General features: G+C 39.6%; 1 protein-coding gene across 1 annotated transcript; it reads left to right on the top strand.

Annotated features, from left to right (window-relative positions):
• Nucleotides 1–7,796: 7,796 nt before the first annotated feature.
• On the top strand, nt 7,797–17,298 carry LOC306848757 (serine/threonine-protein kinase SBK1-like; the record flags this gene model as incomplete). Its single annotated transcript, XM_079383503.1, has 3 exons — nt 7,797–7,965; nt 13,687–13,889; nt 16,651–17,298. 3 exons carry the CDS (start codon nt 7,797–7,799, stop codon nt 17,296–17,298), a joined length of 1,020 nt encoding a protein of 339 aa, XP_079239629.1.
• Between the last annotated feature and the right edge of the window lie 268 nt (nt 17,299–17,566).

Genomic DNA, 17,566 nt, shown 5'->3' on the forward strand with positions numbered 1-17,566 from the left:
GGGACTTCAAAACCTTTTTTGACCATACATTTGGTTTAGATTACCGTAAAAGAACATGCATTGTCTTAGAATATAATCTACATTTTGAAAGGTAATTTAATTTATTGTTTAAAATTAACAGGTTTTGTTGTTGCACTCGTTCCCAGTTAAAATTGCACACATTTTTTTACAGTGTACGTGTGCTATATTTTTTATGTAACCGCCATATCATATGAATGCACAGAAGGCTGCAGGAGGAATCACAGGGCACCAAGGGTGAACATTAACACACATTGTTTGGCTCACATTACTGCCTCTTTGTTTGTTCTGATGAGCAACATTCCCTGACTGTTTTAGAAGTGAGAGCTGCTGTCTGTACTATCACACCATGCCTGGGTTTGATTTAAAGCCCTCTCTCATACTCTCTGGAAGACAACACTCTGCTGCCATGCTCTTTGTTGACAAAACACTTCGTATCTTGTCCGCTAGACACTGGGGTAGTGGATTTGGTGTCCGTCTGAGTGTAAGTGTGAGGCAGAAAGGAAGATATGGGAAGTTTCAGACATTCTTGTCACCTTTATGGCTTTGTGTAATCCTGCTACTACCCCGCTACATCATAGTCAGCGTTCTCCCGCTGGGCTTGGCAGCGAGGGGCTCGTGCCTCGCAATTCTCAACACTTAACACTGGAGAGAATCTCTCTCTTCCAGACGCTCCTCAAATCGGGTTGTGTGGTATTTAGTGTCTGCAACTGAATGTTCAATTCAGATCTTTAGGTGATTTCTGTCCAAGGTTCAGCCACTAATCACCATCCTAGATCCTATATGATTTCAAAATGTGCTTAAGCTACTTTTGAGTAATAATGAAATGTTTATTTTCTATAAACCATAGTGTTTTTTGTTGTTGTTTTTTTGTGGAGTCTTTATACATTGTGGAGACTGTGATACATTTTCAGGAGTCTTTGATGAATATAAAGTTCAATAGAACAGCATGTATTTGAAATATATTATAATACATTATAAATGTCTTTACTGTCACTTATATACCGTGCTGTATGTGAAAAGTATGTGAATCTTTGCTTTACCATGTTTCACAGATGGGGTAAGATTCTTAAGATGGAATGCAGTGTGTTCTTTTCTCCAAACATAATAGCTTCTCATTTAAACCAATAAGTTCTCATTTGGTTTCATCCATCCATTAAACCTTTCTCCAATAGTCCTCTCGCTTGTCCACATGATCTTTAGCAAGCAATTTTTTTTTTTTTTTTTGGAGAACACTGGCTTTCTTCTTGCAACTCTGCCATGCACACCATGGTTGCTCAGTGTTCTCCTGATGGTGGGCTCATGAACATTAACATTAGCCAATGTGAGAAAGGCCTTTAGTTGCTTACAAGTTACCCTGGGAACTTTTGCATCCTAGCAGCCTATTACACGTTCTGCTTTGGGGTGATCTTTGTTGGTTGACCACTTCTCGGGAAAGTAACAGTGGTCTTGAATTTCCTCCATTTGTACACAATCTGTCTGACTGTGGATTTGTGGAGTCCAAACACTTTAGAGATCGTTTTGTAATCTATTCTAGCCTGATGAGCAACATCAACTCTTTTTCCGAGGTCCTCGGTAATCTTTGTGTGTGACATGCTTCACTTCCACAAACAAGATCAGACTTTGATAGATCCCTGTTCTTTGAATAAAACAGGTCACGGACTGACATTTGATAGTCATTGCACTAACTGAAAACACCTCTGCACAGATGGACTCTAATTTCAACTTTAAATTAACTGCTAATCCAAGAGATTCACATACTTTTGCAACACACAGATATGTTTGATTTGCTTCTCTTTGTCTACTTTCAGGACTTATAGAAATATAGAAAATTATAAAGGGTTCACAAACTTTCAAGCAGCACTGTATATATATAAAATAAAATTTATAAGACTTCACAAGATTAAACATCTTTGCTGCACCTATGACACTCATCATATGATTACAATGCAAGAACGATGGGAAATGTTCATAAGGTGAAGGCCACTGGGCACATATGTCAACCGCAATCGTATGTGGTGATGGTATCAAAACCATCTCGTTCATTAGTGCCATATTCATCTGTCTTCACCACGCTTTATAGTCCAACTCAAAATCCAGCCTAAGCTCTGTATCAAAGAATGTTTGCCAGGGAGAGTAATTAGCCTGTAAGAATAGCACCTATTGAAATCACCGCTTCTAAAAGTGTGCTCCACACAGACCTCCAGCCCCCTAATTCATCACCGGAGAAGACAGACGAACAGGCGCTCGCACACACACACACACACACACACACACACAGAGAGAGAATAGGCTGGCATCTGAAATGATATTTTACGAAGCTGTCTGCACCTTCTACATCGTTCTGGATTAAAACACTTCTCCTCTAAAATAAACCTTGTGTCTTGTCCTAACTTACTCATTGGCATAAAGACCTCAGGCCGGTCACACACAAGTCACACAATAAAAGAATGTACACTTGCACTGGTTTTAAGATTAAACATGATGTCTTTCATGCATTTGGGGCAGTCGTGGCCTAATGGTTAGAGAGTCGGACTCGTAACCCAGAGGTTGCGAGTTTGAGTCTCAGGTCCGGCAGGACTTGTAGGTGAGGGGAGTGAATGTACAGTGCTCTCTTCCACCTTCAATACCACGACTGGGTGCCCTTGAGCAAGGCACCGTACCCCCAACTGCTCCCCAGGCGCCGCAGCATAAATGGCTGCCCACTGCTCCGGGTGTGTGTTCACGGTGCGTGTGTGTTCACTGCTGTGTGTGTGCACTTAGGATGGGTTAAATGCCGAGCACAAATTCCAAGTATGGGTAACCATACTTGGCCACATGTCACGTCACTTTCACTTTTTTCACTTTCATTTTCATGTTCCTATCTGTTTAAAGCTCTAAAATGATCAATTAAAGCCACCAGTTGGTTTAAAGCAATGCTATTTACAGTATATAACTTCCATAATATTCCATTCAGTACAATTTAAAGGGATGGTTCACCCAAACATTTAAATACTGTGATCATTTACTCAACCTCAAGTTCCACACCTTTATGAGTACTTTAATTATTTTGATCACAAAAGAAGATATTTTAAAGATTGGTAGTTGCTGGTAGCCACTGACTTCCATAGGATGGAGAAAAATACTATAAAAGCAATGGCTACCATCAACTGTTTGGTTATACCAACATGCTTCAAAATATCTTGTGTGTTTCTTTGTGTTTTCAAAAGCATTTATGGCTTAACATTGATTACCACAATTTAAAAAAAAAATCAATGCAGGTACTTAAATTAAGTTCAATTAAAGGTGCTGTATGTAAGTTTTTGACTTTACTAAAGCATAAAAATACCACAATATGTTTGCAGATATTTAAGAAACATGCTAAGTTAACATACTTGTTTATCTGAAAAACAATGCTACAGTCAGTTATTCTCCTTTGAAAATGTGGGTTCCGGGCCTGAATATCAGTCTCTGTTTTGGTTTGTGAAACCTGCCCACTGCCAGTTTAAGTTACCCAATTGTATTTCGGCACCCCGGGTTGCCAGTCGGCTGAAAACACAGCATGTTTAATTTCATTCATCATCATGTGTACTTGTTCCTGTTGGTGTCGTTAATCTGGCAACCTGCGTGTGTGTCAAGTTCAATTCGCTTCATTGGCGGCATGAAATTCACTTCACAACAGACGCGAATTGCCAGGCGGCTCCAGACTCATTGCGAAATGGCTGACATGGATTTTGTTGAGAGGGTAGTTGCATTTTATGTGCTATGGAAACACTGGACGCGTGTATTTCAGCCGAGAATGTAGTTGTTTAAAACTCAAATCTGCGGTTTATTATAAAAACAGGGCCTATTTGAAAATGTGCTTCGCCGATTTCGGAGTCGTGAGCTCCAGGCGATCACCGGGCGCTCGTGCTCATGTATCCCGAAGAGAGGAGCATAACTCGGCTAGTCCTTCTGACATTTGCCGCTGGCTCTGTAGTGGATAAACATAAGATATGATTCATTTTGGGTAAATCTAACAGGTAATCTTTGGTCTATCGTACAGCTCCGGGTATCCACATACAGTGATGATGATTTCTGCCTCCATTTGTAATCACGTCATTACTAGAGCAAGCTCCTGATTGGTTAAAGCGGCGCGAATATCCGCCAAAATTCAGATTGTTCAACTGGCGCGAATCACGCGCTACGCGCGTCAAAAGCTTAATTAGCTCCGCCTCATTCGCGCCGAATCGCGTCTATTCGCGTCTTTGCATTGACTGAACATGTAAATCACATTACTTCACTCACTTAGCGAGTGTAACGCAGTGAGGAGTGTGAACGCAGGAGGAGGGGCCGGGTGAAAAAAACCCTCTCCAATATTTTGAATTTGGACTGAAATACCTAGTTCAATCCTACATACAGCATATTTAAGGGACTTACAATGAAAATGAATGGAACCAATCCATAAACACTAAAATCCTCACTTTAAAAAGTATATCCATGATTTTAGTGTGCAAAAAATCACTATTCTGTGTAGTTATATGCAATTGTGCCACAACAACAGAACAATATAAACTATGAAACCCTAAATGACCATAAAAATGAGGATTTAAACAGCTTTACATTGTTATTTACATTGAATTATAAATCACAGCTTTAAATTAAATTAATTAAAAATGAAAAAGATAAGCATAACATCTGTTCTTTTAAATACTCTTTTTTTTCTTTTCTTTTTTGGTCAGTTAGTTAGTTGTTTGCTGGTTTTCATCAAATGGGGGTACGTTGAAATTATTTTTATTATTTTTGCTAATCAACATTATAATGCCACAAAAGCTTTTGAAGGAACTTAACATATTAAGCCCAGAACATTCCTTTAAGTGTCCAAATACAATAAAATGTGCATCTACAAATGAAAAATTTAATGATCTTTAAAAGCAGAATTCCTTTTTCAACTATGGTAGTGTAATTTACAATATAAATGTGAGTGCAAATGCCAATTGAATCACAAAACACAGTGGCATACTGTCTAGAACTCGATATGTAATCTGATTATAGTGTTCATGAGAATCTATTCTGTGACAGCAGGTGGTAAGAAACCCATGATCCACTCCCGTTATTCACACCGGTGGGAAACAAAATCACTCTAAATCACTCCCACACTTTCAAATCCAGTCAGTGATTTTCACCCCAAATTAGAATTCCTGTGGTGATGAACTAAGATTATCTCGCTGAAACCATTATAGTAATTCTGTTCACTGCTTTTGTTTTTCCTCTTAATTTGCTAAGCGCATTCTAGGTCACTGAAGACGAGTAGCATGTTGCGTGTGATGCATATTTTGGATAATATGAAATATGCAGCAGCAGGGTTTGGCTGAGCGTCTGTCCACACTGAACTGTAATTCCATTCCCACTGGCCTCTTGGGAAAGTCACAGGCACCCTTAAGTGTCTAAGAGACCTCAGCCACCATGACATAACTCAGTGTCAAAGTAGACGCTAATATGACTGATTAAGTGAGAACCGATGACCTTCCTGCATGGTCTTGAATCTACAGTGAAATATTGAAAGTAGAAAAGATTGAAAGATTGAAAGTCAGGATCTGGGACACAAGTTGCAGGAAAACGAAAAAAAAAATAATAATAAATGATAAAGTAATAATGAAGGTATGTGAGAATGTTTCCAAGAGCTCTTTTAGATGAACTGACAAAAAGAAAAAAAAAGTTTTAATAAAAATAATCCCCCTTCCATCTATAGTGTAAAAAAAATAAAACAGATTTTTGAAGTGAATTTTACAAGAAAATACCTCAAAATTGTATGTTATTTGTTGTTTCTTTGTAATTGTGAAATTCACTAGCAGTTTCTGAGTGAAAATTGTTTCTACACCAATCTTTTAGAGTATAGTTAAAAAAACATCTTTAAATTTAAGACAAAAAAATTTATTTAGTTGAATACTTATAATTATACAAACTAATTTCTGAAATTAATACAATTGAAATTATTTTCTAGACATATTGTGAGGAATTTAATTAAAACAGTTGTAAGAGATTTGAATACATATATTATTTCTGTTTATCGAAACTCAAATTTTTTGGTTATGTCATGCTGTTCTTATAAATAACACTGTATGTGTTCTAAAAGCACTGCTGAATGGCGATAAGAATAGAATCTGATGGTGCTGTGGGAGTATGTCACCTTCGATCACAGTGATACACTGAACTTTAAAAAACTAGACACAATGCATGCGTGTGTAAACGCACATATATGACCATATTCCTCATACAAAAATCTGTTTCAGATGTCTGATTATTAGCTAATCTACATCTAAAAAAGCCAGTCCTAAAATTATAAATCCAGTGTTTTTGTCATAACTAGGCCAACTCAGTTTGTATCTGAATGTACATAAACATATTTGGGGATATGTGATATGATGTCTCATCTTTATGTGTCTGAAATATGTGAGTGAACATTTGTTTACGTGTGCTGCCCATGCGGGTGGAGTCAACACCACAGAAGCGTAACTCTTCCCAGAGTGGGTGCTTCATCCATATAAAGCGTTCCAGGAGCTCAAAGGACAGGAGTCCTCACTTGCAGTGCTCTTCATCGGCTTTGGCTGCAGCACTGCTGCTATTGCTGCGCGTCTGGGTGCCCTGATCCTATGCACAGCTGCAGAGAGGTGAGAGAAGGGCAGAGAGAGCCATTACTACACGACTAACAATGGCAGATTTGTCGATAAAAGTAAATCATGTGCATGCATTTTTTTGAGCTAGTCTGAATTTATAATTTTATGCATGCATCAAAATAAAATATTTGCATTGCTTTTTAGGCAGAAACAGTGATTTGTAAAGAAATATGGGTTTAATTTTTCACAAATTTACAATGCAGTTGAACATATTGATGATAATGGAAAAATGCATTTGTTGGCTGTAAATGTGATTTTTTTTTTGTTATTAAATATTTAAAATGGTTCTGCAAAAAAAAGCTGCACAAACATACTGTGAAATGAATTTACTATAAGTAAGTTTTAATGAAGTTTAAATAATTAATTGTAATAATGGTTAAACAATAAAGCAAAGAAATAAACAGCATCATACATGTAATCATGTTTTCATATTTTTCTTGTTCAGTAAGCATGCAACTATTATTTTTCATTGGAATAACAAACAGTTATTCAGTGTAACTCACAAAAACCTGTTTAAATCAGGAAGTTGAAACAGAAGGAAGAGCTCATAATACTACACTAATAATCTCACATGCCACACGTACATTCTGTATTCATTCTCCTGATGCGGCTGGTCTTGTACGCACGTTTTGTATGCACACAGAGTATCAGAGTTCAAAAAAGCGCAGGAGCTTTACAAGAACAGGAATGTATGTAGTGAGTGTTTGGACGTTGAGGAGGAATGTGTTGATTGTTCAGTGATGAGAGACGAGGACAAACTAAGCTATTGCAATGTATATGTACAATACAGTGGTTTCAAAAGCTGATAATCAATTTTACAGATGAACATCTGTATTTTATTTACAATTTTCATTTTGTAAAAATAATGTTTTGGTACTAGAGCCAATTACTTTTTCTCCCAGATGTTTCCATTTTAAAATGTAGGTGCCAATTTTCTTTCTTTTTAAATATTAATTATATTTTTTATATTATATATTTTTTATATGGACCCTTTGATTCTGATTCTATATATATATATATATATATATATATATATATATATATATACACATACATACACACAATACAATTTATATTATAGTGAACAATTACACAGAACAGAGTTTTGCTGATTTTTGTTTTCTTCCCAGGACAGGCAGTGCAATGATTGAACTGGGCTCAGTGGAGGAGGGCAGCAATCTGATAGACGAGCTGATGGAGTTGACATCTCAGAATTTATGTCAGCTCGAGATTAAAGAACACTTCAACATCATTAAAGAGATCGGCCGTGGCAAGTATGGCCGTGTGCTGCTGGTCACTCACCGCTGCAAGGGTATGTCAGCCAGACAGATACGTTTTAGGCTTAGGAAGCCACTCGTTTTGTTTTTGAAAAGCAAGTGTAGCGAGTTCCACAAATTTTCTGAAACAATACATACACAGTGACTATGTTTAGCAATTTCTACTCTTTATTTCCTTGTCCGGTGGATATATCAAAGACAGTAGCCTACATTACAAACACTGTATACCAATGCCGTGATTAACCAATTAGAATGAAGTATAATCCGTATAATAAATGATTGTGACTGTTGTCAGCATTTATACCACTGTAATAACATTTACTTGCTTGACGTCTTTATTGGGAAACAATCTTGCAGGTTTCTCTCGAGATTCTTTCTTCGTTATCAGGGGAGTCGTTACATTTCTTGCCCGTATAATGGGCGCTCCTCGCCTTTTCACTGTTGATCTTAAACCAAGACAAATGAATATGCTCAGAATAACACACTACCTCACTACTTGGTCCATCTTTAAAGTGTTTACTGTGCACAGTAGCCTATGTGTATTTTCTGTACCTACTCCATTTGTGAGCAGTATATAATAGAGCTTGCTTACTGGAGTGGAATTTGTCTCCCATATTTTAAAGGCATAAACAAAACAACAACAAAAAACGCGGTCATATTCGTTACCATAAATGGCATGTGAACGCCACACGCAGATCTTTCTTTTTTTTTTTTTTTGCAACAATTGATGGTTTGTATAAGTCAAGGCCTGTTTGAAATGCTAAAATACACTTAGTCATAACAAAAAATATTCTGACAGTTAATTTAGAAGTTACCATTTGAATCCAATTTTTAGGTCATGTGACAAAAGTGTCACGTATCCTGTGGGTGTGCCCTGGTTGGCCACCAGATGTCACTGTCTTGTCTGAGCACATGGGGTTGTGTTGTGATTGTTCCATGTGTTCCCCGGTTGATTGTTTGACCCCGCCCTCCTTGTTATTCCCTAATTGTCTCAGTGTGTACACCTGGTTCCTCCTTGTTTGTCTCCTTTAAATGATCCTGGTGTTTGCAGTCCTGTTCGGCCACGTTGTCTAATGTGATGTGCAGTAAGTCCTGTGTGTTTCTAGATCCTGATCGTTGTATTGCTTAGTCTGCCTGTTTTTCCCCTCGGGGGGAATTTATGTTGTGTTTTTGTTTCTTTTTATTATATTAAAAACCCATCATTCCCCTGCGCATGAGTTCTCGCCTCTTCTCTCTGCACGTGTCATGACAGAACGTGGCCGACACTGAGAACTCAGCGGGGAATGGATCCACACCATCCTCCAACCGCTAACGTGAGGAACCCTCGCTACTCACGGATCCTCCAGGTCAGGACGCTGCGATCCCTCCGTCAGAGGGGCACTGACGTGAGGAGATTTGCCCTGACGTTCTGTGAGGCAGCAGAGGGTTTGGGCTACAACGATGCGGCTCTCAAGGACTTTTTTAACCTGGCCCTGGAGGAGCCACTCGATGAGGAGTGGATGAGGGGGCTGGGCCGCTTGACTTTTGGGGAGTTTGTGGAGTTTTTGGCGCATCTCCAAGCGGCGGTGCCCACTCACAGCGCTCCCGAGGCGGCGGTGCCCGCTCACAGCGCTCCCGAGGCGGCGGTGCCCGCTCACAGCGCTCCCGAGGCGGCGGTGCCCGCTCACAGCGCTCCCGAGGCGGCCGTGCCCGCTCACAGCGCTCCCGAGGCGGCGGTGCCCGCTCACAGCGCTCCCGAGGCGGCGGTGCCCGCTCACAGCGCTCCCGAGGCGGCGGTGCCCGCTCACAGCGCTCCCGAGGCGGCGGTGCCCGCTCTCAATCCCCTAGTGGTGGCCGAAGATGCCGCAGCGGCGCCCCGCTCCCGGAGACGGAGGAAGAGGCGGAGGAAGGCCTTCTCCGTCCCACAAGGCCAGGAGGCTACCCAGGAGCTCACTGCTGGCCAGGAGGTCGTGCCAGAGCCACCCAAGCTCCTCGCCCTGCCGGCGCCACCCAAGCTCCTCGCCCTGCCGGCGCCACCCAAGCTCCTCGCCCTGCCGGCGCCACCCAAGCTCCTCGCCCTGCCGGCGCCACCCAAGCTCCTCGCCCTGCCGGCGCCACCCAGACTCCTCGGCCTGCCGGCGCCACCCAAGCGCCTCGCCCTGCCGGCGCCACCCAGACTCCTTGCCCTGCCGGCGCCACCCGAGCGCCTTGCCCTGCCGGCGCCACACGAGCTCCTCGCCTTGCCGGCTCTACCCGAACTTCTCGCCCTGCAGGCTCCACTCGAGCTCCCTACCCTGCCAGAGGCCGTTCCTGAGCTCACTGTCTGCCCTGTCACGGCCACAGAGGCCGTTTCTGAACTGACTGTCTGCCCTGTCACGGCCACAGAGGCCGTTCGTAAACTCACTGCCTGGCTTGTCCCTCCGGCCCCACCCTGGCCGTGCGCTGGGGTTCCTGTTGGGCCGGAAACCCCCTGGTCCGTCCCTCCGGATCTGTTCTGGTCTCCTGCTCTGCCTTGGTCTGCGGGCCCCCTGCCTCTGCACGGGCCTGGCCCACCATCCCTCCCCCTGATCCGTCTCTTGCCCACCTCCCTTCTTGACATTTTGTATTTTCATTTTTCATGTTTTTGTGTCGTCTTAGTGTTGCAGATGGAGCATCTGGGAGCTGCTCCTTTGTTGGGGGGTAGTGTCACGTATCCTGTGGGTGTGCCCTGGTTGGCCACCAGATGTCACTGTCTTGTCTGAGCACATGGGGTTGTGTTGTGATTGTTCCATGTGTTCCCCGGTTGATTGTTTGACCCCGCCCTCCTTGTTATTCCCTAATTGTCTCAGTGTGTACACCTGGTTCCTCCTTGTTTGTCTCCTTTAAATGATCCTGGTGTTTGCAGTCCTGTTCGGCCACGTTGTCTAATGTGATGTGCAGTAAGTCCTGTGTGTTTCTAGATCCTGATCGTTGTATTGCTTAGTCTGCCTGTTTTTCCCCTCGGGGGGAATTTATGTTGTGTTTTTGTTTCTTTTTATTATATTAAAAACCCATCATTCCCCTGCGCATGAGTTCTCGCCTCTTCTCTCTGCACGTGTCATGACAAAAAGATTAGGCCTATAACATTAGCTAATTTGTGTTGGTGTAACAAAAGCACATTATTACCCACTGCGCAAAGTTACGTCCATTGGTTTTATGTCTTTGCAGATGTTGAAAAGACGTCCACTGAGGAGCGAGAATTAAAGTTTTAAGACGTCTTTTTTTGACGTGTTATGCGTGCCCAATATAGACGTTCATGAAACTTCCATACAAGGTTCAAAACTAGTTCAAATGTGATGAGTGGACATATTTCTTACATAATTTAAGGTTCATTTAGACTTAATTTATACTGTTTCTGGACCAAATAAACACTCTCAGGATGCATTAAATTTAAACTCATGTTATTTCAATGTAATTTCCATTTGTAATTGCAAAGCAACTCACAGACACCGTCCAAAAATCATGAAAATAAAAGAATCTTCACTGAAACAGAAATCAAAGACATTAAATCTCTGAAGACCTCAGCAGAGGGAGATTAAACAACTCCACAATCAGCATCACCAGCTTCACTCATTACTAACCAGACTGACTTTATTTCTGTAAGACATATTTAGCTTTTATTGATAATTACCAGAGCTTTAAATGTTGGTATATGTTTAATTTTAAGTCACCATTGTGGTGGACAGTGTTTGATTTAGTTGGGATCTGGTCCTCGTACTTCTTGTGTTAGCTTTTTTGGCTATTGTAAAACACAATTGTTGTGGCAACGAAAGCTGAAATCAGGTGTTATGAAAATGAACATCTGATGGGGAAGTTGTGGCCTAATGGTTAGAGAATTAGACTCGTAATTGAAAGGTTGCGGGTTCGAGTCCCCGGCTGGCAGGGATTGTAGGTGGGGGGAGTGAATGTCCAGCGCTCTCTCCACCCTCAATACCACGACTGAGGTGCCCTTGAGCAAGGCACCGAACCCCCAACTGCTCCCCGGGCGCCGCAGCATAAATGGCTGCCCACTGCTCCGGGTGTGTGTTCACGGTGTGTGTGTGTGTGTGCGCGTGCGCATTTGTTCACTACTCACTGCTGTGTGTGTGCACTTGGATGGGTTAAACGCAGAGCACCAATTTCGAGTATGGGTCACCATACTTGACAATACGTCACGACTTTACTTTACTTACTATGTTGTGTTTTAATGGGAGTGTTTATATTTATGGATGAAAAGCATGTACACAAAGTATTTTGAGAAAATGCATCATATAGTCACACGCAGCCATCAAGATTTTGCACATGAATCACAACAATGGTGACAATCAAAACAAAAAAAGCTTGAAAATTAAGGAAGAGTTTATACTATGAAGCCACCCATCATGCATTGCAGCATGAAGCTTTGTTTGTTTTGATTGTCACCGTTGTTGTGATTCATGTGCAAAATCTTGATGTCTGTGTGACTACATTAAGTGTTTACTCAAAATATCTCATGCAAATCTTCAGAATAAGCGATCATTTCAATTCTCTTGGTACCTGTACTGCAGATTCTCAAGGTTGAGTGGCTAAAAATGTCAAATATAAAACAAATGTTAAACCTTAGATGCTCATTTTAGGATGACTTCATCATCATCATCAACAAGAAGCTGAAACCACTTGATTGTGCTTTAATTTGGCCTCCTTTGCTGCAACAATAGTGTTTCACAAACACAGTTACAGCAGCCAATAAAAAGCTAACACAAGAAGCACGAGGACCAAGATCCCAACTAAAGCGAACACTGCGCACCACAATGGTGACTTCAAATGAAACAAATATCAACATCTGTTAATTCTCAATAAGAGCTTCTCTAGATGTCTGATAGAAATAAAGCCAATCTAATGAGTGAAGCTGGTGATGCTGTTTGTGGAGACGTTTGATCCTTCTTTGCTGAGATCTTCAGAGATTTAATGTCTTTGATTTGCAGTTGATTTTACCAAATGCTCGATCCTCAGTTATTTGATCATTTAATTATCTCATAAACTTCAACACTGTTTCAGTGAAGATTCTTTTATTTTCATGATTTTTGGACGGTGTCTGAGTTGCTTTGCCATTACAAATGGAAATTACATTGAAATAACATGAGTTTAAATTTAATGCATCCTGAGAGTGTTCATTTGGTCCAGAAACAGTATAAATGAAGTCTAAATGAATCTTAAATTGTGTTAAAAATATGTCCACTGACCACATTTGAACTAGTTTTGAACCTTGTATGGAAGTTTCATGAACGTCTATATCGGACGCCCAGAACACGTCAAAAAAAGACGTCATAAAAACTTTCATTCTAGATCCTCAGTGGCCGTCTTTTCAATGTGTGCAAAGACTGCTAAAAGACGTCTTTTGGACGTAACTTTGCCCAGTGGGTTGTTTAACTACTTAAAACAGCGAGACACGTTTTTGAAAGCCGTAATTATCAAAAGATGGTATTAGTTTGTATGTATTATTTAAATACTGTAGCCTATCACATGAAGGTGGGAATTACTGTGGTGTGTGTATCAGTATTGCAAGGAACAGTTTGACCAATGCAGAAATGACATAATGCTATTTAAATGAAACACTACCTCCTCTTTTACACTCCCACAGATCGTAATGCCTTGGCATTTATCTTGATATCATCCGAACAGCTGTGAAAATACTTTCCACTACAAACTAACTTTCCACTACAAACTGTCTCCAGAGCACCTTTTAGGAAGGCCGAATGTCCTCTGATCTTGTTACTTTTTCACTGCTGATTGTGTCTCAGGGACTCCAATGGCTCTCAAAGTGCTGCCCAAGGCCTCGACCAAGCTCCAGGGCTTCCTGAGAGAATACTGCATCTCCTTGCATCTGTCTTGCCACCCCTGCATCGTGGGATTGTTTGGAATCGCCTTCCAGTCCAACGAGCACTACGGATTCGCCCAGGAGCTCGTGACAGGACGGGACCTGTTCGCCATCATCCAGCCACGGGTGGGTCCTCCTCAAACATCATGAGATCTTTCCTTTATTCACATGAAGTTATGCTAAAGCACTGCAAATTCACAGATTTCTTCAAATATATAGGCACTTTAATGTCCCAGAGGTTGGTTTTTATGTGTTAAGAAACACTAAAACTGTTTTACAATGCCATCATTAGTTATTTTTGAGCATCTTTTCAGTTGCATTTTATGTGTACATCGTATAGTTTTCCACTGTCCCAGACTTTCGAATTTAAACTAAAAATGTATCATAAAACATAAATTATTGAAAACTATTATGATCCAAACAAAGAGTGAAATAAGGCATTTCAAATATTTTTTGTGAAAAATATTACACAAATTACAGAAATGACAGAATTTTGATGATGGTGGACATGAGTTAAAATAAAGGTTAATATTTGGTTATGCATCATTTCAAGTCAAGTTATAATTTTGTCAAACGATGCAAGAACTACAATAGTATTTTTATTGGTGTATATTTCATACTGAAGCCCAAAGAGGCCAAGCATTATTTTTTTTCTGTATATATTTTACCGAGCATATTGGCCCATTTCATACATGGGTCAAGTCAAAACATCACATTTTGGTGTCTGCAAATTAGGGATTTTATATACATAGAAAGCATAATAAATGCAATAATAAATATCTACTTTAATGTTTCAAATAACTTTTTCAAAAATACAATGTCGAAATATGTGTGAAATAATGTTCTATTGTCATGCAACAACATATTTATTCTGATCTGTACTTATTATAAAAGAAAAAGTTATCATACTAATCTTTTATGATATTTAAAATAGAACCAAAATGTATTATTAAACTGTATTAAATTTTCATCAAAGTCACAAAGGGTTTTTCAAGCCCCTTCATTCAATGATGTCGTCTTTAGAGAATTTTGTGCCCTACACATAAGCAAAGTGACAGTATCTGTTGAGACTATTATTGATTTACATATTTAGATATGTATTTATTTGTATACACAAAGCCAGACGTTCACTTTAAAGTAAGTCTGTCACTTTATCTCTGTCATTGGCAGACGAGTTCTAAATCAGTGTCCGAAACTTGAGAAGGTTACGACTGTATCATCACAGACACTATAGTGACTCTAGATGTGGTACAGTATGTATGATGTTTGACAGATACTGATTAAATGCATCGCACAATAGAGAAATGACGAGTGATGTACAGAATTTTCGTGTGTCAGGATAACAAGAAAACAAAACAGAAAAAATAATATACAGAGCATCTGAGAGCTTCCATAACTGTAGATACTTCAAAAAATGCTAGCAATGAAATAAGCTGTGGTGTCATTTTATGACAAAATGTTTAAAATAATCCAGAATTTGAGATGCCGGAATGGTGAACTTCAGATTGGTTGGATAAAATACATGCATATTTACTTTTGGCCACTATTAGAACAGTATTACTATTAGGGCATTATCAGAAACTAGTGAGAAAAGAGTGTTTAAATTTCTTTTATTATGTCTACATAATAAATAAAGCTCCAGATCATTAAAGTCACTCCAGGCCTGCCCTGCACCGCTATGTGCTACAGGCCCGTTCACACGCTAAGCATGTTCACTTGGAGCAGGACGTACGCTTGACATATTTCGGTAATGTTCACATGTCCTCTCAGGAAATTTTGGAGGGTGTAATGTGTGAGTAAAAGAGCAGAGCAGCTGTTTTTCTCTGTCACCACATGAGTCTCTGTTACTTCAGCATATCCATTGAAACCTTAAGCCAGACGTACTGAAGCCTGGAAAGATTTAAAGAGGCAATAACGCCGCAGGGGCTCCTAAACTCATGCAACCTTAGATTTTAATTTATTGTTCAATGATGTTGTCTTGAGAGAATTTTGTGCACATAAGTGTCAGTATACTGTTGAGTCTATTAAATAGTTCAGACTATTATTAACAAAATAAATTACTGAGCATAATGGCCCATTTCACTTAACAATTGGTTGCTTTATTTTTTTTTTTTTATATGATTTTATTATCATTTCTTTTTGCAATTTACTTCATTATATATATATATATATATATATATATATATATATATATATATATATATAATATGATAAAATCATATAAAATAAAAAAATCATATAAAGTATATATATATATATATATATATATATATAAAACATACATAAAGCTAAAATTAAAATATTTGTTAGATATATAAAAAATATAAGACTATATAAAGTACAAACTACAAAATATATATTAACCTTTCATTTTATTAGTTTAAAGTTTTTGAAATTTATACAATTTAAGATATTTTTACATTAAGATGTTTTATGATATATTAAGATATTCTATACTTACATATTTCATTATTGAAGCATGGTTTAAGTTTTATTAGTTTCTTAGTTTTTTTATTTATAATATATTATTGAATTTAATTTAATATATTATTTATATTATTAAAATCAACATCTAAAAAATTTACTGAAAACAAAATAGCCTGGAACCTAAAAATTGACTGGTATATTTAATAAAAAAAATTAATATAAAGAACACTGTTTTTCTTGTTTTCATTTTCTTATGTCCTCTACACTGGACATATCATAAAATATTAATAAACAAATATTTAATTTTTTTCACAATTTGCCTCTTACGCTCCAAACAATGGAATGATGTTTAAAAAAAAAAATTACAAAACTTTTCCCCCTGGATCTCAGAATGATATAGGATATAACAATATTTGTTCTAAATCAACCACTTACTATACAGCATTTTTTTTCTCTCCAGGTGGGCATCCCTGAATGCGCAGTGAAGCGCTGTGCCGTTCAGATCTCTTGTGCTCTAGAGTTCATCCACCAGCGTGGTTTGGTCCACCGCGACATCAAGCCTGAGAACATTCTGCTGCTGGACACCCAGTGCCGGTGGGTCAAACTGGCCGACTTCGGCCTCACCCAGAGACAAGGAACCTTCATCCGCTTCATATCGGGCACGCTGCCGTATATGGCTCCTGAGCTATGCGCCATGGTCTTGGAGGAAGGTCAGAAGGAGGTGACAGTCCCTCCGCTCCGTGTGGAGCCCACTCTAGACTCCTTTGCCTTTGCCGTGCTTCTTTTCTGTATCCTCACGGGCTTCTTCCCCTGGGAGCGCTGCAACGACAGCGACGATTTCTACGAGGAGTTTGCAGACTGGCACAGATCTCCGAAGAAAACCCCCGTGCCATCTCAGTGGAAAAGATTCACGCCCATATGCATGCAGATGTTCAGGAGGATGTTAGCACTGGATCCGAGTGAGAGGTGCTCCGTAGGGGAGGTCAAAGGTTACGTGGGTAAGGACTGGGTGCGAGCGAAGGACGCCAACGGATGGGTGGGAGAAAATGGAGAGGTCAGCACATCCACACCGAGTCCCTGCAGAAGCAGCAACAGTGATGAACAGTGATAGTGTTATATGACAAATGAGCAGAATGCGGTACCAATTGCAATGCAGAGAGCTGCTTGGTGGAAAGAATTTAGATCATTAGAGGTGCTGATTTCTTAAAAAGTTATGAGGAAGACACTTATTTGCGGGTCAATATTATTGGTTAAATACAACTTACACATCATTAACAGCAATTGTGGCATGCTATAATTAACAAAAAAAAATGTTTTTTAATGATTCACATCTTTTAAAAAACTAAACGTGTTGCACTTGTTGAGAAAATGTATAG

This window comes from Barbus barbus, assembly GCF_936440315.1.
Source record: "Barbus barbus genome assembly, chromosome: 28".
Lineage (NCBI taxonomy): Eukaryota > Metazoa > Chordata > Actinopteri > Cypriniformes > Cyprinidae > Barbus > Barbus barbus.